Source organism: Bombina bombina, chromosome 6 (assembly GCF_027579735.1).
Source record: "Bombina bombina isolate aBomBom1 chromosome 6, aBomBom1.pri, whole genome shotgun sequence".
In the NCBI taxonomy this organism is placed as follows: Eukaryota; Metazoa; Chordata; class Amphibia; order Anura; family Bombinatoridae; genus Bombina; species Bombina bombina.
In genome coordinates this window covers 177,623,021-177,647,296 of record NC_069504.1, presented here as the reverse complement: position 1 = coordinate 177,647,296, position 24,276 = coordinate 177,623,021, and the positions used below count along the sequence as shown (strand labels likewise).

At 40.3% G+C, this 24,276-nt stretch overlaps 1 protein-coding gene across 1 annotated transcript in view; it reads left to right on the top strand.

The window, feature by feature from the left end:
* LOC128664358 (ankyrin repeat domain-containing protein 26-like) overlaps nucleotides 1-24,276 on the top strand; it is a 418,274-nt gene that overhangs the window by 28,168 nt on the left and 365,830 nt on the right. The window contains exons 4-6 of the mRNA XM_053719196.1: nucleotides 1,355-1,461; nucleotides 4,010-4,147; nucleotides 20,777-20,937. Of these exons, the coding sequence (XP_053575171.1) occupies nucleotides 1,355-1,461; nucleotides 4,010-4,147; nucleotides 20,777-20,937 (406 nt within the window). The remainder of the gene's footprint in view (nucleotides 1-1,354; nucleotides 1,462-4,009; nucleotides 4,148-20,776; nucleotides 20,938-24,276) is intronic.

Genomic DNA, 24,276 nt, shown 5'->3' with positions numbered 1-24,276 from the left:
CCTTGTCCTTTGGACTTTACCAGTCGCTTCTGTGCTGAGACTGTTTGCTCGGTATAGGGGTCAGGAATTCTGGCTGTTCTGTTGAGCATTTACTGCGTATCTTGAGGAGCTACTGAGTGCTCCTTCCTTACATGGGAGCCTCGCGGTGGAACCTTCCCTCTGCGAGTAGCTGGTTTTTCATTCTTGGGCAGGGAGCTGTCCTCCCTTCCCTGTTTTCTGGTAGGGGGAATTGATCCGCACTGTTTCAAAGTTTTTTCTCTCTCCCGGGAAGTTTTTGGTACATATTTCCTAGCTACCTTGTTGTCTAGTTTTTGAAGGTTTGACGCTTAGTTGCATCACCTATCAGATGGCAACCTGCGGCTTTTGACTGGGGCGTAAACTGATATTCCTATCTGTTTTGTCTGTTCTGCTCCCGGGTTTGTTTGTTTTTTGACCCTCGGGTGTTCAGTTTCTGAGTGCTGTTTAGCGCTTCGACTTTTTGTCCTTCTAGAACTTTGGTTCTGGTTAGGGCTTTACATTGGTTCCTTGGGATCCATGTAGGAGGTGGTCTGTAACTTTTCTTCCGTTGCTCTCCTCTGTCGGTAGAGTATTTTTCTATGCGACTTTGTCCTATTACAGCCTTGTAGTCCGCTCCTTTTGAGTCATGCTAGCGCTTCTTCCTTTTCACTTTGTTTGCACTTGATTTTGGGGGATTTCGTTTGGGTGGTCCTTTTGGACTTCCTTATCTGATTCCTCCTTCTTCCTCTGGGAGAATGTGGTGGGGAATTTGGGTGTTCCCCTTCCCATTGGTCTTGGAGAGGGTTTCCTTGGCGGGCTTCAAGTCAGCAGGACTTTTGTCTCCCCAGAGGCTTTTGTGCTCAGTTGAGTCTAGTGACCTGAGCTTGGGTATTGATTTCCCAAAAATAATGAATGCAGCTGTGGACTCTATCCCCGTTTTAAGAAGAAAAACTTAAAATATGCTTACCAGATCATTTTCTTTTCTTCTGATGGGGAGAGTCCACAGCTCCCCTCCCATATTCTTTCATGGGGTAGTCTTAATTTTTTTGTTCTTCTGGCACCTTTTTTCACCCAGATATTTCTCCTACTGTTCCTTGTTTTATTGGCAGAATGACTGGGGGATGATGGAGGTGGGGGAGGTATTTAAGCCTTTGGCTGGGATATCTTTGCCTCCTCCTGGTGGCCAGGTTCTGTATTTCCCAAAAGTAATGAATGCAGCTGTGGACTCTCCCCGTCAGAAGAAAAGAAAATTATCTGGTAAGCATAATTTAAGTTTTTATTATCCGCATCCCAGCAAATGTATTTTCTAATGTGCTACATATGTTTTGCTAATAATTGTTCTTATTTAATGATTTAGGATAAATGCACTCCACTCATTCTTGCCGTTTCTGAAAATCACCAAGATATGGTTGAGTTTCTTATTAAGGAAGGTGCTGATGTGAATGCCAAAGACGTAAATAGCAGGTATTGCAATTTAACAGTACATCTGTGTCTTGTAATGAATATCTTTCTGAGAATCCTATATAAATGTTGCCACCAATCAGCAAGCGCTACCCAGTTGCTGAAACAAAAAATGGGCAGACTCATAAACTTTCATTCCTGTTTTTCAAATAAAGATACCAAGAGAACGAAGAAAAATCGATAATAGGAGTAAATTAGAAAGTTACCTAAAATTGCATGATCTATCTGAACCATGATGGAGAAAATCATATCCCTTTAACTAATATGGCTTCACTTGTGTTGTTTCTTAAATAAACATTTAACTCAAATTTTAGTTTCCTGTAAAACAGGTGGGGAATTATGTTTTAAGTATTTTACTTATGATGTAGCTTCAGTTATCTTGAGTAATCTGAGAATAATGCAATTTTGTTCAATTTTTCAGCAGATTGGATCAGCAGCAGTTTCCGCTTGGGACCAGCAGTGCCCTGCAGGTCTCAAGCGTGACTTTAACTGTGTTTAACTACTTTGCAAAGGTTAAATACATAGTATTACAGCATTGCTAGTGTTAAAATGACATGCTACAATGGAATAGAGCATATCATTTTAACACTAGAACGGCCCTTTAATTTGGGAATTGTGTTTAGCTTGCTGGAAACATGCAGTTTTGAAGCACCCCTAAGCACAATAGAATTGAATAATTTAAAGGGACAGTCAAATTGTTATTGTTTAAAAAGATAGAAAACGCCTTTTACTACCCATTCCCCAGCTTTGCACAACCAACATGATTATATTAACATACTTTATAACCTTTAAACTTCTAAATTTGTCTGTTTCTAAGTCCCTAAAGACAGCCCCATGATCACATGCTTTTGTAATTGCTTTTCACATCAGGGGAAGCTAGTTCATGTGAGCCATATAGATAATATTGTGCTGACGCCCGTGGATTCTAACAACACAGCACTAATTGCAAGTCAGTAGATAAAGTCATGTAATCAGGGTGCAGTCAGAAGATGCTTAGAAACAAGGTAATCACAGAGGTAAAAAGCGAATTAATATAACCATGTTTTCTGTGCAAAACTGGAGAATGGGTAATGAAGGGATTATCTATCTTTTAAAACAATAAAAAAAGACAATACAATAGCCCTTACTTTGAATTTGAAATGAGCAGTAGATTATTTGCTGGCAAATTTTAAAGTTAAGCCAATTTTTGCTGTATCACTATACAGCCGTCAGCCAGTCACAAAATCCATGTACGTATATACTATGCATTTTTCAACATACTCAGTAGGAGCTGGAGCCTCAGAAAAAAAATATAAAAACAATATGCTCAATTTTGATAATGGAAGTATATTGAAAAGTTTTTTTATTTATTTATTTAATTTGATGCTTTATCTGAATCATGAAACTTTAATTTTGACTTTAGTGGCATTTGAGAGGCTTTTTAATGTATTTGTTTTATCAAATTTACTTTGTTATCTTGGTATCCTTTGTTGAAAAGCATTCCTAGATAGGCTCAGAAACTGCAATGTGTTAGCTGGTAATTAGTGGCTATAGACATATGCCTCTTGTCAGATAAGTACCAGTAGCTCATTGCTGCTTGCGTGTTATTTTCCTCGCAGGGCCATGCTTAAAGGGACAGTCTACACTTAAGTCATCTTAAAGTCTTACCTTAGATTAAGCTGCAAGTATCCTCCTCCATCCCTTTCTATATCATGCAGCAGTAACAGTAAAAAGTTATTTTAAAATGAATAGTGTTTCTGGCCACTTTGAAATGGCTGCAAAGCTCTGCCCACTAATGACATTACAATCTTTTACTGCATTAAAGGCTTCACTAGTTACAAAAGACCCACTAATTGGATTCAACAGACTGTCAATGCTATTTAGCAGAGTGCATAGATGCAGTCCAGATCCCCAAACTGGGGAATGGGTAATAAAGAGATTATCTATCTTTTAAAACAATAACATTTTTGGTGTTTACTGTCCCTTTTAAGTATTGCATTTTTAAAAATAGGTAGGGATACCACAGGCAAAATCGGCTATTTCAAATGCGCATATGAAGGTAAAGGAGCTATTTGCAAACAGTTTAATACACTCTAGTAGGTAAAATGGATCATTCGGAACAAATTAAAGGGAAGAAAAATTTAGGGTAAACTGTCCCTTCAACTAAGTCAGGGCTTGACAAACCCCGTTGCCAGGAAGTTACTGGTGCTTTAAAATTAGGCACTAGCTCCCTGCTTTAGAGTCCCCAAGACATCTGTGGTGCCCCCCACTTTACATCACTGCCACCACCCCAGCCACACCTAAAATTTAGCTTGGTACAGTCGGATCCTTTCTATGCCTTGCAGCTGTGAAATTAAATTATTATAATAATGTGTTGTGTTTGTGTCTGTGCCTTGTTTTATATGATGATGATACATACACTGTATATATCGGGGCTTAACAAATTTGTCGAGCCCTGAACTAAGTACCAAACCGTATGAATAAACTTTTCTTATTGTATATATTGTACATTCTTGTTTTAAGTATACCACAACTGTTAGATTTATTTTGAAATCTTGTCTTTGTTTTTCAGAACATCTCTTATGATTGCGTCGAGTAATGGCTACATCAGCTTAGTGAGATTGTTTCTCCAGCATGGTGCTGATGTATCTTTAAAAGATAAAGATGGTTGGACTGCTGATGATCATGCTGTAATGAATGGACATCATGCGTAAGTTAACTTATACATTGTTTTTTCATTCTGTACTTTTTATATTATTGCAGGAAATACACGAGAATATATATAATTTGTTCTGTGCTACATTGACTCTAAAATAAGATGGTGCATATTTCTTCTGTTAAGTGTGATCAGTCCACGGGTCATCATTACTTCTGGGATATTACTCCTCCCCAACAGGAAGTGCAAGAGGATTCACCCAGCAGAGCTGCATATAGCTCCTCCCCTCTACGTCACTCCGAGTCATTCTCTTGCACCCAACGACTAGATAGGATGTGTGAGAGGACTATGGTGATTATACTTAGTTTTATATCTTCAATCAAGAGTTTGTTATTTTAAAATAGCACCGGAGTGTGTTATTATCTCTCTGGCAGAGTTTGAAGAAGAATCTACCAGAGTTTTTGTTATGATTTTAGCCGGAGTAGTTAAGATCATATTGCTGTTTCTCGGCCATCTGAGGAGAGGTAAACTTCAGATCAGGGGACAGCGGGCAGATGAATCTGCATAGAGGTATGTAGCAGTTTTTATTTTCTGACAATGGAATTGATGAGAAAATCCTGCCATACCGATATAATGTCATGTATGTATACTTTACACTTCAGTATTCTGGGGAATGGTACTTCACTAGAATTACACTGTAAGAAATACATAAAGCTGTTTAATAACTAGAGATTATGTTTAACGTTTTTGCTGGAATGTAAAATCGTTTTCATTTACTGAGGTACTGAGTGAATAAATGTTTGGGCACTATTTTTCCACTTGGCAGTTGCTTAATCTGTTTTCTGACAGTTTCTGTTCTCCCTCACTGCTGTGTGTGAGGGGGAGGGGCCGTTTTTTGGCGCTTTTACTACGCATCAAATATTTCAGTCAGCAACTCATTGTATTCCCTGCATGATCCGGTTCATCTCTACAGAGCTCAGGGGTCTTCAAAACTTATTTTGAGGGAGGTAATTTCTCTCAGCAGAGCTGTGAGAATTGTAGTTTGACTGAGATAAAAAACGTTTATTCTGTAATTTGTTTCCTGCTTTCAGAATTTGTTATCTTTGCTAATGGGATTAAACCTTTGCTAAAGTTGTGTTGTTTACAAGGATTGAGGCTATAACTGTTTCAATTTATTAATTTTCAACTGTCATAGATCTTCTGTGCTTCTTAAAGGAACAGTACGTTTTAATATTATTCTAATTGAATTGTATTTCCAAGTTGCAAGTTTATTTGCTAGTGTGTTAAACATGTCTGATTCAGAGGATGATACCTGTGTCATTTGTTGCAATGCCAAAGTGGAGCCCAATAGAAATTTATGTACTAACTGTATTGATGCTACTTTAAATAAAAGTCAATCTGTACAAATTGAACAAATTTCACCAAACAACGAGGGGAGAGTTATGCCGACTAACTCGCCTCACGTGTCAGTACCTACATCTCCCGCTCAGAGGGAGGTGCGTGATATTGTAGCGCCGAGTACATCTGGGCGGCCATTACAAATCACATTACAGGATATGGCTACTGTTATGACTGAGGTTTTGGCTAAATTACCAGAACTAAGAGGTAAGCGTGATCACTCTGGGGTGAGAACAGAGTGCGCTGATAATATTAGGGCCATGTCAGACACTGCGTCACAGGTGGCAGAACATGAGGACGGAGAACTTCATTCTGTGGGTGACGGTTCTGATCCAAACAGACTGGATTCAGATATTTCAAATTTTAAATTTAAACTGGAAAACCTCCGTGTATTACTAGGGGAGGTGTTAGCGGCTCTGAATGATTGTAACACAGTTGCAATACCAGAGAAAATGTGTAGGTTGGATAAATATTTTGCGGTACCGACGAGTACTGAGGTTTTTCCTATACCTAAGAGACTTACTGAAATTGTTACTAAGGAGTGGGATAGACCCGGTGTGCCGTTCTCACCCCCTCCGATATTTAGAAAAATGTTTCCAATAGACGCCACCACAAGGGACTTATGGCAAACGGTCCCTAAGGTGGAGGGAGCAGTTTCTACCTTAGCTAAGCGTACCACTATCCCGGTGGAGGATAGCTGTGCTTTTTCAAATCCAATGGATAAAAAGTTAGAGGGTTACCTTAAGAAAATGTTTGTTCAACAAGGTTTTATATTGCAACCCCTTGCATGCATTGCGCCGATCACGGCTGCAGCGGCATTCTGGATTGAGTCTCTGGAAGAGAACATTGGTTCAGCTACTCTGGACGACATTTCGGACAGGCTTAGAGTCCTTAAACTAGCTAATTCATTCATTTCGGAGGCCGTAGTACATCTTACTAAACTTACGGCGAAGAATTCAGGATTTGCCATTCAGGCACGCAGGGCGCTGTGGCTAAAATCCTGGTCAGCTGATGTTACTTCTAAGTCTAAATTGCTTAATATACCTTTCAAAGGGCAGACCTTATTCGGGCCCGGGTTGAAAGAGATTATCGCTGACATTACAGGAGGTAAAGGCCATGCCCTGCCTCAGGACAAAGCCAAAGCCAAGACTAGACAGTCTAATTTTCGTTCCTTTCGTAATTTCAAAGCTGGAGCAGCATCAACTTCCTCTGCACCAAAACAGGAAGGAGCTGTTGCTCGCTACAGACAAGGCTGGAAACCTAACCAGTCCTGGAACAAGGGCAAGCAGACTAGGAAACCTGCTGCTGCCCCTAAAACAGCATGAATTGAGGGCCCCCGATCCGGGATCGGATCTAGTGGGGGGCAGACTTTCTCTCTTCGCCCAGGCTTGGGCAAGAGATGTTCAGGATCCCTGGGCGCTAGAGATAATATCTCAGGGATACCTTCTGGACTTCAAATACTCTCCTCCAAGAGAGAGATTTCATCTGTCAAGATTGTCAACAATCCAGACAAAGAAAGAGGCGTTTCTACGCTGCGTACAAGAGCTCTTGTTAATGGGAGTAATCCATCCAGTTCCACGATCGGAACAGGGACAGGGGTTTTACTCAAATCTGTTTGTGGTTCCCAAAAAAGAGGGAACTTTCAGACCAATCCTGGACTTAAAGATCCTAAACAAATTCCTAAGAGTTCCATCGTTCAAGATGGAGACTATTCGGACAATTTTACCTATGATCCAAGAGGGTCAGTACATGACCACTGTAGATTTAAAAGATGCTTACCTTCACATACCGATTCACAAAGATCATTATCGGTACCTAAGGTTTGCCTTCCTAGACAGGCATTACCAGTTTGTGGCTCTTCCATTCGGATTGGCTACAGCTCCAAGAATCTTCACAAAGGTTCTGGGTGCTCTTCTGGCGGTACTAAGACCGCGGGGAATCTCGGTAGCTCCATACCTAGACGACATTCTGATACAAGCTTCAAGCTTTCAAACTGCCAAGTCTCATACAGAGTTAGTGCTGGCATTTCTAAGGTCACATGGATGGAAGGTGAATGAAAAGAAAAGTTCACTCGTTCCACTCACAAGAGTTCCCTTCCTGGGGACTCTTATAGATTCTGTAGAAATGAAGATTTACCTGACAGAGGACAGGCTAACAAGACTTCAAAGTGCTTGCCGCACCCTTCATTCCATTCAACACCCGTCAGTGGCTCAATGCATGGAGGTAATCGGCTTAATGGTAGCGGCAATGGACATAGTACCCTTTGCACGCTTACACCTCAGACCACTGCAACTGTGCATGCTAAGTCAGTGGAATGGGGATTACTCAGACTTATCCCCTTCTCTGAATCTGGATCAAGAGACCAGAAATTCTCTTCTATGGTGGCTTTCTCGGCCACATCTGTCCAGGGGGATGCCATTCAGCAGACCAGACTGGACAATTGTAACAACAGACGCCAGCCTTCTAGGTTGGGGTGCCGTCTGGAATTCTCTGAAGGCTCAGGGACAATGGAGTCAGGAGGAGAGTCTCCTGCCAATAAACATTCTGGAATTGAGAGCAGTTCTCAATGCCCTCCTGGCTTGGCCCCAGTTGACAACTCGGGGGTTCATCAGGTTTCAGTCGGACAACATCACGACTGTAGCTTACATCAACCATCAGGGAGGGACAAGAAGCTCCCTAGCTATGATGGAAGTATCAAAGATAATTCTCTGGGCAGAGTCTCACTCTTGCCACCTGTCAGCAATCCACATCCCGGGAGTGGAGAACTGGGAGGCGGATTTCTTAAGTCGTCAGACTTTTCATCCGGGGGAGTGGGAACTTCATCCGGAGGTCTTTGCCCAAATACTGCGACGTTGGGGCAAACCAGAGATAGATCTCATGGCGTCTCGACAGAACGCCAAGCTTCCTCGTTACGGGTCCAGATCCAGGGATCCAGGAGCAGTCCTGATAGATGCTCTGACAGCACCTTGGGACTTCAGGATGGCTTACGTGTTTCCACCCTTCCCGTTGCTTCCTCGATTGATTGCCAGAATCAAACAAGAGAGAGCATCAGTGATTCTAATAGCACCTGCGTGGCCACGCAGGACTTGGTATGCAGACCTGGTGGACATGTCATCCTGTCCACCTTGGTCTCTACCTCTGAAACAGGACCTTCTGATACAGGGTCCCTTCAAACATCAAAATCTAACTTCTCTGAAGCTGACTGCTTGGAAATTGAACGCTTGATTTTATCAAGACGTGGGTTTTCTGAGTCAGTTAGAAAAAAAGATAAAAGAAGGCGCCAACATAGTGCGGTTACCAATGGGATGGAACACGCTTAGTAAATAATACCAGGTACTCACAGGATGAAAGACACTTGAGAAGTGTCACAGGTGCCTCCTGGACTCTCAGAGTTGTCCAGCTAACTCCCACTCCACTGTGGTGGTAAGGTTCCGCTTGTCTCTACCGATTAAGATGGCTCCGCTAGTGGTTGTGGCTCCCAGCCAGTATTCCAATAGGACTCTCTTGCGGTTTCCCCAAATCCAGCTATCCAGTTAAAATCCGTGCTCTCCGGTGAGAGGTGATACAGCAAGGATAAAAGTGGTTTGTGACGGTGGTAACAAACTACAATGTTGCCATTAAAAATATCAGAAAAGAAAGTTCGTGGCTGCAGTAATAAAATCAAAAAAGACTTTATTTACACAACGTTTCTCGGTCTGTACGTGACCGTTTCCTCAGGTGCATAAGTGTATAATAAAACACATAAAAACCACGAACTTATATCAGTAATACAGCGTCTCCAAATGCATACTGCGCATGTACGTGGGTGTGTCCCCATACTGGGAGTTCCATTGGCGTTAACTAACCAATGAGGTGCTTGTAATCACACACCTCCATAATTACGAGTGTATTGGGGAATTACTCAGTGTGGTTTTAACAAATAGCCCACACAGTTTTAAAAGCCACACCGGGCCATGGTAATCAATAAATCTGATGATCAGATAACGTACAGTTATTGATACCTTAATACAGGCTAGGAAACCTGTTACCAGAAAGATTTACCATAAGATATGGCGTAAATACCTATATTGGTGTGAATCCAAAGGTTACTCTTGGAGTAAGGTTAGGATTCCTAGGATATTGTCTTTTCTACAAGAAGGTTTAGAAAAGGGTTTATCTGCTAGTTCATTAAAGGGACAGATCTCAGCTCTGTCCATTCTGTTACACAAACGTCTGTCAGAAGTTCCTGACGTCCAGGCTTTTTGTCAGGCTTTGACCAGGATTAAGCCTGTGTTTAAAACTGTTGCTCCACCATGGAGTTTAAACCTTGTTCTTAATGTTTTACAGGGCGTTCCGTTTGAACCCCTTCATTCCATTGATATAAAGTTGTTATCTTGGAAAGTTCTATTTTTAATGGCTATTTCCTCGGCTCGAAGAGTCTCTGAATTATCAGCCTTACATTGTGATTCTCCTTATTTGATTTTTCATTCGGATAAGGTAGTCCTGCGTACTAAACCTGGGTTCTTACCTAAGGTAGTTACTAACAGGAATATCAATCAAGAGATTGTTGTTCCTTCTTTATGCCCAAATCCTTCTTCAAAGAAGGAACGTCTACTGCACAACCTGGATGTAGTCCGTGCTCTAAAATTTTACTTACAGGCAACTAAGGAATTTCGACAAACGTCTTCTCTGTTTGTCATTTACTCTGGGCAGAGGAGAGGTCAAAAAGCTTCCGCTACCTCTCTTTCTTTTTGGCTTCGTAGCATAATTCGTTTAGCTTATGAGACTGCTGGACAGCAGCCTCCTGAAAGAATTACAGCTCACTCTACTAGAGCTGTGGCTTCCACTTGGGCCTTCAAGAATGAGGCCTCTGTTGAACAGATTTGCAAGGCTGCAACTTGGTCTTCGCTTCATACTTTTTCCAAATTTTCCAAATTTGACACTTTTGCTTCATCGGAGGCTATTTTTGGGAGAAAGGTTCTTCAGGCAGTGGTTCCTTCTGTATAAAGAGCCTGCCTATCCCTCCCGTCATCCGTGTACTTTTGCTTTGGTATTGGTATCCCAGAAGTAATGATGACCCGTGGACTGATCACACTTAACAGAAGAAAACATAATTTATGCTTACCTGATAAATTCCTTTCTTCTGTAGTGTGATCAGTCCACGGCCCGCCCTGTTTTTAAGGCAGGTAAATATTTTTTTTTTTAATTTATACTCCAGTCACCACTTCACCCTTGGCTTTTCCTTTCTCGTTGGTCCTTGGTCGAATGACTGGGAGTGACGTAGAGGGGAGGAGCTATATGCAGCTCTGCTGGGTGAATCCTCTTGCACTTCCTGTTGGGGAGGAGTAATATCCCAGAAGTAATGATGACCCGTGGACTGATCACACTACAGAAGAAAGGAATTTATCAGGTAAGCATAAATTATGTTTTTTGTGTTAGCCACAAAATCAATCAGATCTTAAAGGGACATTCTAATGTAAAAAATAAAACACTGTATATTTAGCATTTTTAAGCAAATTTTATAATTTTACTGTGTGTTTAAACGTTGCACCTGAAGCAATTCACGTTTGACTCAATGTAAGAGTTAGAAATGCAGTGCTCCAATGAAATCAAACAAGATATGGTAAAGATAAAAGTGTCATTAAAATTCTTTATTTCATAAAATTAAGAGCCACAAAAATATTGTATAGACAATTAGCACATTTAGGCAAGAATCTCTGCTTGCTTTTCCCCAATATTCTGTATACATTGTTACCAATGCGCCAGAAGACTCTGGCAAATGAAATATACACCATATCATGCTTTTTGCTTCTAGTACTGTGTTTAAGCACATCAGGTGCAGCAAATCAAAAGAAAAAACATAATTTATGCTTACCTGATAAATTTATTTCTCTTGTAGTGTATCCAGTCCACGGATCATCCATTACTTATGGGATATTCTCCTTCCCAACAGGAAGTTGCAAGAGTTCACCCACAGCAGAGCTGCTATATAGCTCCTCCCCTAACTGCCATATCCAGCCATTCGACTGAAAACATGCAGAGAAAGGAAAAACCATAGGGTGCAGTGGTGACTGTAGTTTAAATGAAAAAAATTACCTGCCTTAAAATGACAGGGCGGGCCGTGGACTGGATACACTACAAGAGAAATAAATTTATCAGGTAAGCATAAATTATGTTTTCTCTTGTTAAGTGTATCCAGTCCACGGATCATCCATTACTTATGGGATACCAATACCAAAGCTAAAGTACACGGATGAAGGGAGGGACAAGGCAGGTACTTAAACGGAAGGTACCACTGCCTGAAAAAAATCCTTTCTCCCAAAAATAGCCTCCGAAGAAGCAAAGTATGAAGCGCAGACCAAGACGCCGTCTTGTAAATCTGTTCAACAGAAGCCTCATTTTAAAAAGGCCCAAGTGAAAGCCACAGCTCTAGTAGAATGAGCTGTAATCCCTTCAGGAGGCTGCTGTCCAGCAGTCTCATAAGCTAAACGAATTATGCTTTTAACCAAAAAGAAAGAGAGGTTGCTGAAGTCTTTTGACCTCTCCTCTGTCCAGAGTAGACAACAAACAAAGTAAATGTTTGATGAAAATCTGAAGTAGCTTGTAAGTAAAACTTTAAAGCACGAACCACCTCCAAATTGTGTAATAGACGTTCCATCTTTGAAGAAGGATTAGAATACAAGAATGGAACAACACTCTCTTGAGTGATATTCTTGTTGGATACCACCTTAGGTAAAAAACCCAGTTTTGATACGCTGGACTACCTTATCCGTACGGAGGACCAGATAAGGAGAATCACATTGTAAAGCAGATAACTCGGAGACTCTACAAGCCGAGGAAATATCTACCAAAAAGGAACTTTCCAAGATAAAAGTTTGATATCTATAGAATGAAAAGGTTCAAACGGAACTCCTTGAAGAACCTTAATAATTAGGTTTAAGCTCCATGGCGGAGCAACAGGTTTAGACACAGGCTTGGTTCTAACCAAAGCCTGACAAAATGCCTGAACGTCTGGAGTATCTGCCAGACGCTTGTGCAAAAGAATAGACAGAGTAGGAATCTGTCCTTTTAAGGAACTAGCTGACAACCCTTTTCTCAAAATCATCTTGGAGAAAAGATAGTATCCTGGGAATCCTGACTTTACTCCATGAGTAACCCTTGGATTCATATCAATAAGATATTTATGCTATATCTATGTTAAATTTTGCTAGTGACAGGCTTTCATGCCTGTATTAAGGTATCAATGACTGACTCGGAGAAGCCATGCTTTGATAACATCAAGCGTTCAGTCTCCAGGCAGTCCACCTCAGAGAAGTTTAATTTAGATGGTTGAAAGGACCCTGAGGTAGAGGGTCCTGTCTCAGAAGCAGAGACCATGATGGAAAGAATGACATGTCCACCAGATCTGCATACCAGGTCCTGCGTGGCCACGCAGGCGCTGTTAAAAACACCAAAGCACTCTCCTGCTTGATCTTGTGCAAAGACCTCCGGAGGGAATTCCCACTTCCCCGGGAGAAAAGTCTGACGACTTAGAAAATCCACCTCCCAGTTCTCAACACCTGGGATATGGAGAGTTGATAGACCAGAGAGAGTCTCTGTCCAGAGAATTATTTAAAGACTTCTAACATCGCTAGGGAACTTCTGTTCCCCCTTGATGGTTGATGTAAGCCACAGTCGTGATATTGTCCGACTGAATCTGATGTACCTCAGAGTTGCTAACTGAGGCCAAGCCTGAAGAGCATGGAATATCGCTCCCAGTTCCAGAATATTTATTAGAAGGAGGGTCTCCTCCTGAGTCCACTATCCCTGAGTCTTCAGGGAGTCCCAGACTGTATCCCAACCTAAAAGGTTGGCATCTGTTGTAACAACTGTCCCATCTGACCTGCGGAAGGTCATACCCTTGGACAGATGGACCCGAGATAGCCACCAGAGAAGAGAATCTCTGGCCTCTTGGTCCAGATTTAAGAAGGGGACAAATCTGTGTAATCCCTGTTCCATTGACTGAGCATGCATAGTTGCAGCGGTCTGAAATGTAGGCGTGCAAACGGTACTATGTCCCTTGCCGCTACCATTAGGCCGATTACATTCATGTGCCGAGCCACCGAAGGGCGCGGATGGAATGAAAAACACGGCAGTAATTTAGAAACTTTGACAACCTGGACTCCGTCAGGTAAATTTTCATTTCTGCAGAATCTATCAGAGTCCCTAGGAAGGAAACCCTTCAGATTGGGGATAGAGAACTCTTTCCTTGTTCACTTTCCACCCCTGCGATCTCAGAAATGCCAGTACTACATCCGTATGAGACTTTGGCAATTTGGATGTTCGACGCCTAAATAAGGGGCCAATTCTATGCCCCGCAGCCTAAGGACCGCCAAAGCGACCCCAGAACCTCCATAAAGATTCTTGGGGCTGTAGTTAACCCAAAGGAAAGAGCAACAAACTGGTAATGCCTGTCTAGAAAGGCAAACCTGAAAAACGATAGTGATCCTTATGCATTGTTATGTGAGGATAAGTATCCTTCAAATCCATTGTAGTCCTCTATTGACTCTCCTGGATCATAGTTAAGATGGTACGAATAGTTTCCATCTTAAATGATGGAATTCTAAGGAATTTGTTTAAGATCTTTAAATCCAAAATAGGTCTGAAGGTTCCCTCTCCTTGGGAACCACAAACAGATTTGAGAAAAACTCTGTCCCTGTTCCTGTCTTGGAACTGGATGGGTCTCGTACACAATGTAAGAATGCCTCTTTCTTTATCTGGCGTGCAGATAATTGTGAAAGGTAAAATCTCCCCTTTTTCGGAGGGGAAGCTTTGAAATCCAGAAGATATCTCTGGGATATAATTTCCAATGCCCAGGGATCCTGGGCATCTCTTGCCCACGCCTGGGCGAAAAAAGAAAGTCTGCCCCCTACAGGATCCGTTACCGGATAGGGGACCGTTCTTTCATGCTGTCTAAGAGGCAGCAGCAGGCTCCTTGGCCTGCTTATCTTTGTTCCAGGTCCGGTTGTCTCCAGACCGTCATGGACTGAGCAAAAGTACCCTCTTGATTTGCCTTAGAGGAAGTTGATGCCACACCTGCCTTGAAGTTTCGAAAGGCACGAAAATTAGACTTTTTTGGCCCTTGATTTGGACCTGTCCTGAGGAAGGGCATGACCTTTTCCTCCAGTGATATTAGCAATGATCTCCTTCAAACCAGGCCCTAATAGGGTCTGCCCCTTGAAGGGACGTTAAGTAGTTTATTTATTAAAGTCACGACAGCTGACCATGATATAAGCCATAGCGCTCTGCGCGCCAGTATAGTAAAAACAGAATTCTTAGCCGTTAGTTTAGTCAAATGAACAAAGGTATCAGAAACAAAGGAATTGGCTAGCTTAAGTGCTCTAAGCTTGACAAGTATATTCATCCAATGGAGTCGCTACCTGTAAAGCCTCATCCAGAGACTCCAACCAGAACGCCGCAGCAGCAGTGACAGGAGCAATGCATGCAAGGGCTGCAGGATAAAACCTTGTTGAATAAACATTTTCCTAAGGTAACCCTCTAATTTTTTTATCCATTGGATCTAAAAAAGCACAACTGTCCTCGACAGGGATAGTGGTACGCTTAGCTAGAGTAGAAACTCTTTTCTCCACCTTAGGGACTGTCTGCCATAAGTCCCGTGTGGTGGAATCTGTTAGAAACATTTTTCTAAAAATAGGAGGGGAAGAGAACGGCATACCTGGTCTATCCCATTCCTTATTAATAATTTCTGTAAACCTCTTTAGGTATTGGAAAAACATCAGTACACACCGGCACTGCATAGTATTTATTCAGTCTACACAATTTCTCTGGCACTGTGATTGTAACACAGTCATTCAGAGCTGCTAAAACCTCCCTGAGCAACAAGTGGAGGATCTCAAGCATAAACTTTAAATGTAGAAATATCGGAATCAGGTTAAATCATCTTCCCTGAGTCAAAAATATCACCCACAGACTGAAGCTCCCCTCAGCTTCTGCATATTGTGAGGCAGTATCAGACATGGTTCTTGACGCATCTGTATGCTCTGTATCTACCCCCAGAGCTATCTAGCTTTCCTTTAATTTCAGGTAGTCTGACTAATACCGCTGCCAGAGTATTATTCATAACTTTCGCCATGTCTTGTAAAATAAACGCTATGAGCGCCCTTGATGTACTTGGCGCCATTTGAGCGTGAGTCCCTGAAGCGGGAGTCGAAGAGTCTGACACGTGGGGAGAGTTAGTCGGCATAACTTTCCCCTTGACAGAATCCTCTGGTAAAATAAACGCTATGGGCGCCCTTGATGTACTTGGCGCCATTTGAGCGTGAGTCCCTGAAGCGGGAGTCAAAGGGTCTGACACGTGGGGAGAGTTAGTCGGCATAACTTCCCCCTCGACAGAATCCTCTGGTGATAATGTTTTTAAAGACAAAATTTGAAAAACAGTGAAAAAAGGCAGTAAATCAAACGAAATTTTTACAGTATATGTAATAATATAAAAAAAAACGACAGACGTTTTTTAACAGACACAACAAAACTGCCACAGCTGTGCTGTGGATTACCTTCCCTATAAACGATTTTGGAAGCCTTTTTAGCCCTTTAGAGATGTCCTGTAGTATTCATGGGACTGCTGAGGGAATCTGGATGATTCATTTTGCAATTTTAACTGCACAAAAAATCGCCAAAATAGGCCCCTCCCACTCATATTACAACAGTGGAAAGCCTGAGGAAACTGTTTCTAAGCAAAATTTAAGCCAGCCATGTGGAAAAAACTAGGCCCCAATAAGTTTTATCACCAAACATATATATAAAAAACGATTAAACATGCCAGCAAACGTTTTAAATTACACTTTTATAAGAGTATGTATCTCTATTAATAAGCCTGATACCAGTCGCTATCACTGCATTTAAGGCTTTACTTACATTACTCCGGTATCAGCAGTATTTTCTAGCAAATTCCATCCCTAGAAAAATATTAACTGCACATACCTTATTGCAGGAAAACCTGCACGCCATTCCCTCTCTGAAGTTACCTCACTCCTCAGAATATGTGAGAACAGCAATGGATCTTAGTTACTTCTGCTAAGATCATAGAAAACGCAGGCAGATTCTTCTTCTTTTGATTGAAGAAATAAACTAAGTATAAAACACCACACTCCTCTTACGACCTCCATCTATGTTGAGAGTTGCAAGAGAATGACGGGATATGGCAGTTAGGGGAGGAGCTATATAGCAGCTCTGCTGTGGGTGAACTCTTGCAACTTCCTGTTGGGAAGGAGAATATCCCATAAGTAATTGATGATCCGTGGACTGGATACACTTAACAAGAGAAAAACAAAGTATATCTGACAGCACTCGTGTGTTGGGAAAAAAAACAACTTCACAATAAGGATTGTCCTCTGCAACCAATCCCAAATAAATACAGATCCTAAAAGATAAGTATGCTATACAGCTATAAAATCATTAAAAAATGGCTTAATTAAATGTCCCTTTGTTAGTTCCGAAGGTGATCTGTACACCAACGCTCTCTGTCTCAGACTCTCGTCTCCACTCAATGCTGCTTCCGTGTTGAGCGGTCACATGGGTCTGATCCTCCTATGAAGTTCTTTCTGTTCCGTGTACGGTTCTAAACTCCTCCAATATATTCTCAGTTTGTCTTTGGTATTCCAACAGAGCACTCTGTTATAGATAAAGTCTCCCCATACAGCTCACATCTACGCGTTTCAGCCTAATGATGGCCTTTATCAAGATGCCGAAAGTGGCATTGAGTGGAGATGATAGTCTGATACACAGAGCGGTGGCGTACAGATCACCTAAAGACACCAGCACAGAACGGTGCAACCGCAGTTATGGTAGAGACCATCCTTTGTAGTAAGGTGTACCGACCGGGTGAACTGCCATCACAAACAAGGTTTCCATAAGTGTACTTCTAGCGTTATACCGTTTGAAAGTGGGTGGAGTCTGAAAATTATTTACCTTTGGGAAAGGGCTATAGCCCCAGCCCTTGGAACATTTCCTAAGTTGTTCACTATTTTATTTATTGTGACATTGAGGTTATAGATATCCTTTGATTAAGCCATTTTTCAATGATTTTTTTTAACATTTTTTTTTGTCTTTTGGAACCACCGGTGGTTGAACTATTTTATGTGTATTATTATTATTATTATTGTGTCGTTTTATGTGTTAGAACCAGTAAAGATTTTAACCATACTGTTGCTGTATAGCACACTTTTCTTTTAGGTGCAGCAAATCAAACCTATCTTCTGCTAGTAAGAACTAAAGATCACGAAACGGCTGTCCAGAAGTGGTTTTCATTTTGCTGCACCTACCACATAAAGGGATTTCTGCGGTTAAACACAGTACTGGAAGCAAATAGCATGAGATGCTGCATATTTAAATTGCATATCTTACCCAGAGTTATCTAATGCATTGGTAACAATGTACATAGAATACTTCTGGGAAAAAAGCAAGCAGGAATTGTTGCCTAGATGTGCTAATTGGCTATACAATCTTTTTATTTAATGTTAAAACCTAGGCTTTCCCTGGTCTGTTTCTTCTGTTTAGGCAATTAGGGAGAGAGAGAAAGCGGTCAATAAAAGAGACTGTGCAAACAAGGCTAACAGGTTTCACACACACCCAATATTTGCACAATCTTTTATATCTATCCCTAACTGTTCTCTGCATAAGAGAAAGGGGAAACCTAGGTTTCACCACCGCTCCGCTGTGTACACTACTTTATAAAACTGTGGAATTGAGATATTTAACAATTTTTGTTCCCCTAGAGTTCTAATTAGGGATGGGACTAGGCAGGGATATTTGCCCTGGCCATAGAGCTAAATTACAGGAAAAGGGGACAAAATAAATAAGGAGAATATATAGCAAAGTTTATTTACTATGCATAATTAATATAATAATACTTTTTTATATTACAAACAAAGTGTTTAATGCCACTTTAATAACGTTGTGGGGGGTTAAAATAAATATATTTCTTTCATAAAATGGTGATAATCCACGAGCCATTACATGTGGGATTAAAGTTCAGTCCTACAGGAGGCGGTAATACACCACACAAAACAGAGCTTTAATCCCTCCCACTTTCCAAGGACTCCTTTCAGTCATTTTTTTGCCCCTAGCAAGGAGGATGGTGAAACTTGAAGTGCTGAAAAAGGATTCTCAAACTGATGTGAGACCTGATATCCCCTCAGAGAACCGGGAATCGGACACAGGGGTGTAAAGGAGCACAACTGGCAGTGAGAGTAGGAGTTTGTCACTTGCCTACCACAGGTGTTGCTGGGACTGGTCCTGCAGCCTCCTCCTGTTGGTGCGTCTGAGTACTCCTTCCTTAGATCCTGTGTCGTTGAATACTACACAAGATGGGCTCTTCTACTAGTAGCAGCTTGGTAAGCATGGTAGAGTGAGTGCTGACAGGTAAGTTGGTACTTGCACTCACATAGCCAGCAGGCTATTAGCATGAACATGTACACATGATTCACATAGCCTGGGGACATAGTTACATACACCAGATTATACTACATACAGTTTTAGGGCACTTTGGGGCACCTTTACAAATTAACAGTACAATTGAGATACTATCTCTTTTAATGTATTTCTGGTATTTAGTACATAACAGTATTCTGTTCCTCATTCTCAGTAGGCTCTCAGATGCACACATTTTTATTTATTTAACCCTTTATTGACTCAAACTGCCACTTTTTTATATTAAGAATGAACTACTCTTTCCTTCCTAAAGTGGTTTCTTCTGAAAACATCAATTAGGAAATTTTAGTCCCATCTCTTTGTCCAGTGCCAAAAAACACTAAAGAGAGATCACTTCATAACTTGGATGTCGAATGGACCTTGAAATTTTATGATAAAGCCACTAACGAATTAATTCCTTGTTTATTCATTTCTCATGTCCCCCGCAAGGCACAGAAATCTACTGCAATCACTTTGGCAGCAATGCTTAAAGCTTGGATTTGCATTGCATACCTAGTAGCAGGGAAGTCTCCCCCTGAATGAATTACCGCTCATTCTACCAGAGTAGTCACCACTTCTTGGGCTTTTACAAATTAAGCTTCCATTGAATAGATGTGTAAGGCAGCTACTTGGTCATCTTTTCATACCTTTACCAAATTATACTATTTTCACACATTTACCTCTTCTGAGGCTGCATTTATTAAGAAAGTTGTGCAGGTCATAGTGCCTGTTTAGTACCTCTACCTACCTTAACTGTTTTCCCTTCCTATTTCATGGTGGTCTTTAGAATCCTACATGTGATGGCTCGTGGACTTTCACCATCTTATGAAAGAAAAAAAAATGTATACCTACCTTATAATTTCTTTTATGATGGTGAGAGTTCAGGAGACATGCCCAATTGGTGGCAGTACCAGTTTGCACTTCTTTTACCCTGCTTTTCCTTTCCTACTTTCTTATTTACTCTTTTCTCTTGGCGATATGTATCGCTAAAGAATCATTTTAAAGTGGAGGTATTAAAGCTCTGTTGTGTGGGGTGTTTTGCCTCCTCCTATAGGATTGGACTTTAATACCACATGTGATGGCTCGTGGACTCTCACCATCATGAAAGAAACAAATTTATCAGGTAAGCATACATTTTGTAATTAAACTCAAATCAACAATGGTATGGGATTGTTTGGCCTTATAAACAATAGGTTTCGCCTGTGGAAAAACAGGATTTTTTATTGTTCGCTAAATAGATAGATTCATAGTTTGAATCTCTTAATTTTGTAATTGTGTCACTTATATTTAGTTTTCTATAAATTGAACAGCAGGTTTTGCTAGAAAAATGAATCTGTTATGTAAAATATAAAATGCTGTTAGCAAAAAATAGTTACAGCACCTTTTAAAAATACTAGAAATAAATATGTATTTAAAGCATAGATTAGCCTGAGAATAATATGCAGATGTATTTAATAAAAATATTATTTTATGAAAGAAGTATAAAGTTTTAATTTAATTTCATGTTGCCATGTAACTAAATTAACTAAAAACGAGACGGTAATATAAATTATTTAATTATATGTAGTAACATTTTTATGTAATTTTTGTCTGAAAATGAAAAGTTTTTCTATTCTGGGAACTACTAGTGCACATGGCAGACTTTACAAGCCTAAACCTAAATCTTTCCCTAAATGGCCACAGCAGAGATGATAATATAAGAACTGCAAAACAATGTATCATTTGTTAACATAATGTCTCTTACAACCTTATGTCTAACACAACCAACCAATCAAAATAAACATTTGCAGACTTTTTTTTATTTTTGTGTATTTTTTTATTTTTATTTTACTCTTTCAGTTGTTCACATCTGATTATTGAGCACAGTGCAAGAAAACAGCCTAGTACATCCCCTCCTTTCTATGGCACAAGTAAAGCACGAGGTGCGTCATCGATTAGCAGTCCTGAGAGGATAGTGGAAGGTGGTTTTGTTTTGGGAGGTCCTGCTAAGGATAAGGAAGGTATGATTTGTCAATTATTATTCTGTTCTCTGTCTTTTATGTTTAATTTTGTAAAATGTATTTGCTATTTTTTTCTTTGTTATTTTTTTCTCCAACATTGGTGTGTCCGGTCCACGGCGTCATCCTTACTTGTGGGAATATCTCTTCCCCAACAGGAAATGGCAAAGAGTCCCAGCAAAGCTGGCCATATAGTCCCTCCTAGGCTCCGCCCACCCCATTCATTCTCTTTGCCGTTGCACAGGCAACATCTCCACGGAGATGGTTAAGAGTATGTGGTGTTTAGTTGTAGTTTTTTATTCTACTATCAAGAGTTTGTTATTTTAAAATAGTGCTGGTATGTACTATTTACTCTGAAACAGAAAAAGATGAAGAATTCTGTTTGTGAGAGGAAGATGATTTTAGCAGACAGTAACTAAAATCCTTTGCTGTTTCCACATAGGACTGTTGAGATGAAGTAACTTCAGTTGGGGGAAACAGTTAGCAGACTTTTCTGCTTAAGGTATGACTAGGCATATTTCTAACAAGACTGTGTAATGCTGGAAGGCTGTTATTTCCCCTTATGGGGACCGGTAAGCCATTTTCTTAGTCTCAAGCAGAATAAAGGGCTTAATATGGGCTATAAAACTGGTAGACACTTTTATGGGCAAAATCGATTGCTTTTTTTGGGCATTTTATACATGTTTATGCTGTAATTCACACTTATAAACTTGGGGAACGTTTTTTAACGTCAGGCACTATGTTAGACACCTTTTCCAGTCAGGAAGGGCCTTCCCAGTTGTAGGCTGAGCCTCATTTTCGCGCCATTACTGCACAGTTGTTTTTGAGAGCAAGACATGCAGATGCATGTGTGAGGATCTGAAAATAGTTGGAAAAGTTCCTAGAAGGCGTCATTTGGTATCGTATTCCCCTCTGGGCTTGGTAAAGTCGCAGCAAAGGCTGTAGCTGGGACTGTAGTGGGGTTAAATCTGTAACCGGCTCCGGTTTTGTTATTTTAAGGGTTAAAGCTCTGAAATTTGGTGTGCAATACTTTTAATATATATAAGGTAGAGGTGAGCGCCAATAGAAGGCTGAGGGTAGGGTGGGGAACGCTAAAATAGACTAAAATTAGCTGATAGAATGTAAAATTAAAAATTACAAATTTATTTATTCCATACAATAATTATAATAATAATAAAGAACAATATACACTGATAGTTGTTCATGGATCCATGTTACAAATGGTAGCAAATTACAGTGTTAGGTAAAATACAATACAATATAATAATAAAAACAATTGTAAATACTGATAAATTCAGTGGCTGATGATATAGCCTTTTATGCTGAGTATCTGTTAAATGATTAACACCTTGGTTGAGTCCAGTAAGTTGAGTCCATATACCTCTGGCCTTTATCAAGACTTGAGTCTTGATAAAGGCCAGAGGTATATGGCCGAAACGCGTCGACAGATCTGAGTAAGCATAATACTGATATATCTATTGTACAGATTGCATATATTAGAGTATTGTTTGTTTTCTTTTTTTCAGGATTTTTTCTTTTTGCATAATCTTATTTTTTCAAAACATTGCATCAATACTGAACCACTGATTGATTGATTTGCACTGACATCACCAACATCACTTCGGATTTCGAAATTGACACTATTTTTTTATCCTATTTTATCCTTTTTCACCTTTTTTCATTTTTTTATAACATTTTTTTTGAGGGATTTCATCATTTTTTATCATCATTTTTTCATCACATAGAGTGAACACACATTTTTTCTACCACTTTTTTCTAAATTGTTGTATTGGACACTGATCACACCCAAATCTTGCTACTTTTTTCTCCTGCACAATATTGGATTACAATTAACCCTACACTATCTACCAGGAGCATCTTACACTTACTGGACTCAACCAAGGTGTTAATCATTTAACAGATACTCAGCATAAAAGGCTATATCATCAGCCACTGAATTTATCAGTATTTACAATTGTTTTTATTATTATATTGTATTGTATTGTATTTTACCTAACACTGTAATTTGCTACCATTTGTAACATGGATCCATGAACAACTATCAGTGTATATTGTTCTTTTTTATTATTATAATTATTGTATGGAATAAATAAATTTGTAATTTTTAATTTTACATTCTATCAGCTAATTTTAGTCTATTTTAGCGTTCCCCACCCTACCCTCAGCCTTCTATTGGCGCTCACCTCTACCTTATATATATCTTTTACACATTGGGCACGCTAGGGTACCCATTGAGGAGAGCTAGAGGCATCCCCCACCCCCCTTCCCCACCTGTTCTTTGCGCAGGATATACACCACCTTTATTCAAAGTGCAATACTTTTAATGCTTTAAGACACTGTGGTGACATTTTGGTAAATTTTGAACAATTCCTTCATATTTTTTCACATATTCAGTAATAAAGTGTGCTCTGTTTAAAATTTAAAGAGACAGTAACGGTTTTGTTTTAAAACGGTTTTTGTGCTTTATTGACAAGTTTAAGCCTGTTTAACATGTCTGTGCCTTCAGAGAAGCTATGTTCTATATGTATGAAAGTCAATGTGTCTCCCCCTTCAAAATTGTGTGATAATTGTGCCATAGCGTCCAAACAAAGTAAGGACAGTACTGTCACAGATAATGAAGTTGCCCAAGATGATTCATCAGATGAAGGGAGTAGACATGGTTCTACATCATCTCCTTCTGTGTCTACACCAGTTTTGCCCACGCAGGAGGCCCCTAGTACTTCTAGCGCGCCAATGCTTATTACTATGCAACAATTGACGGCTGTAATGAATAACTCCATAGCAAATATTTTATCCAAAATGCCTGCATATCAGAGAAAGCGCGATTGCTCTGTTTTAAACACTGAAGAGCAGGAGGGCGCTGATGATAATTGCTCTGTCATACCCTCACACCAATCTGAAGGGGCCATGAGGGAGGTTTTGTCAGATGGTGAAATTTCAGATTCAGGAAAAATTTCTCAACAGGCTGAACCTGATGTTGTGACATTTAAATTTAAATTAGAACATCTCCGCGCACTGCTTAAAGAGGTGTTATCTACTCTGGATGATTGTGACAACCTGGTCATTCCAGAAAAATTATGCAAGATGGACAAGTTCCTAGAGGTTCCGGTGCACCCCAACGCTTTTCCTATACCCAAGCGGGTGGCGGACATAGTGAATAAGGAGTGGGAGAAGCCCGGCATACCTTTTGTTCCCCCTCCTATATTTAAGAAATTATTTCCTATGGTCGACCCCAGAAAAGACTTATGGCAGACAGTCCCTAAGGTCGAGGCGGCAGTTTCTACTCTAAACAAGCGCACTACTATTCCTATCGAGGATAAT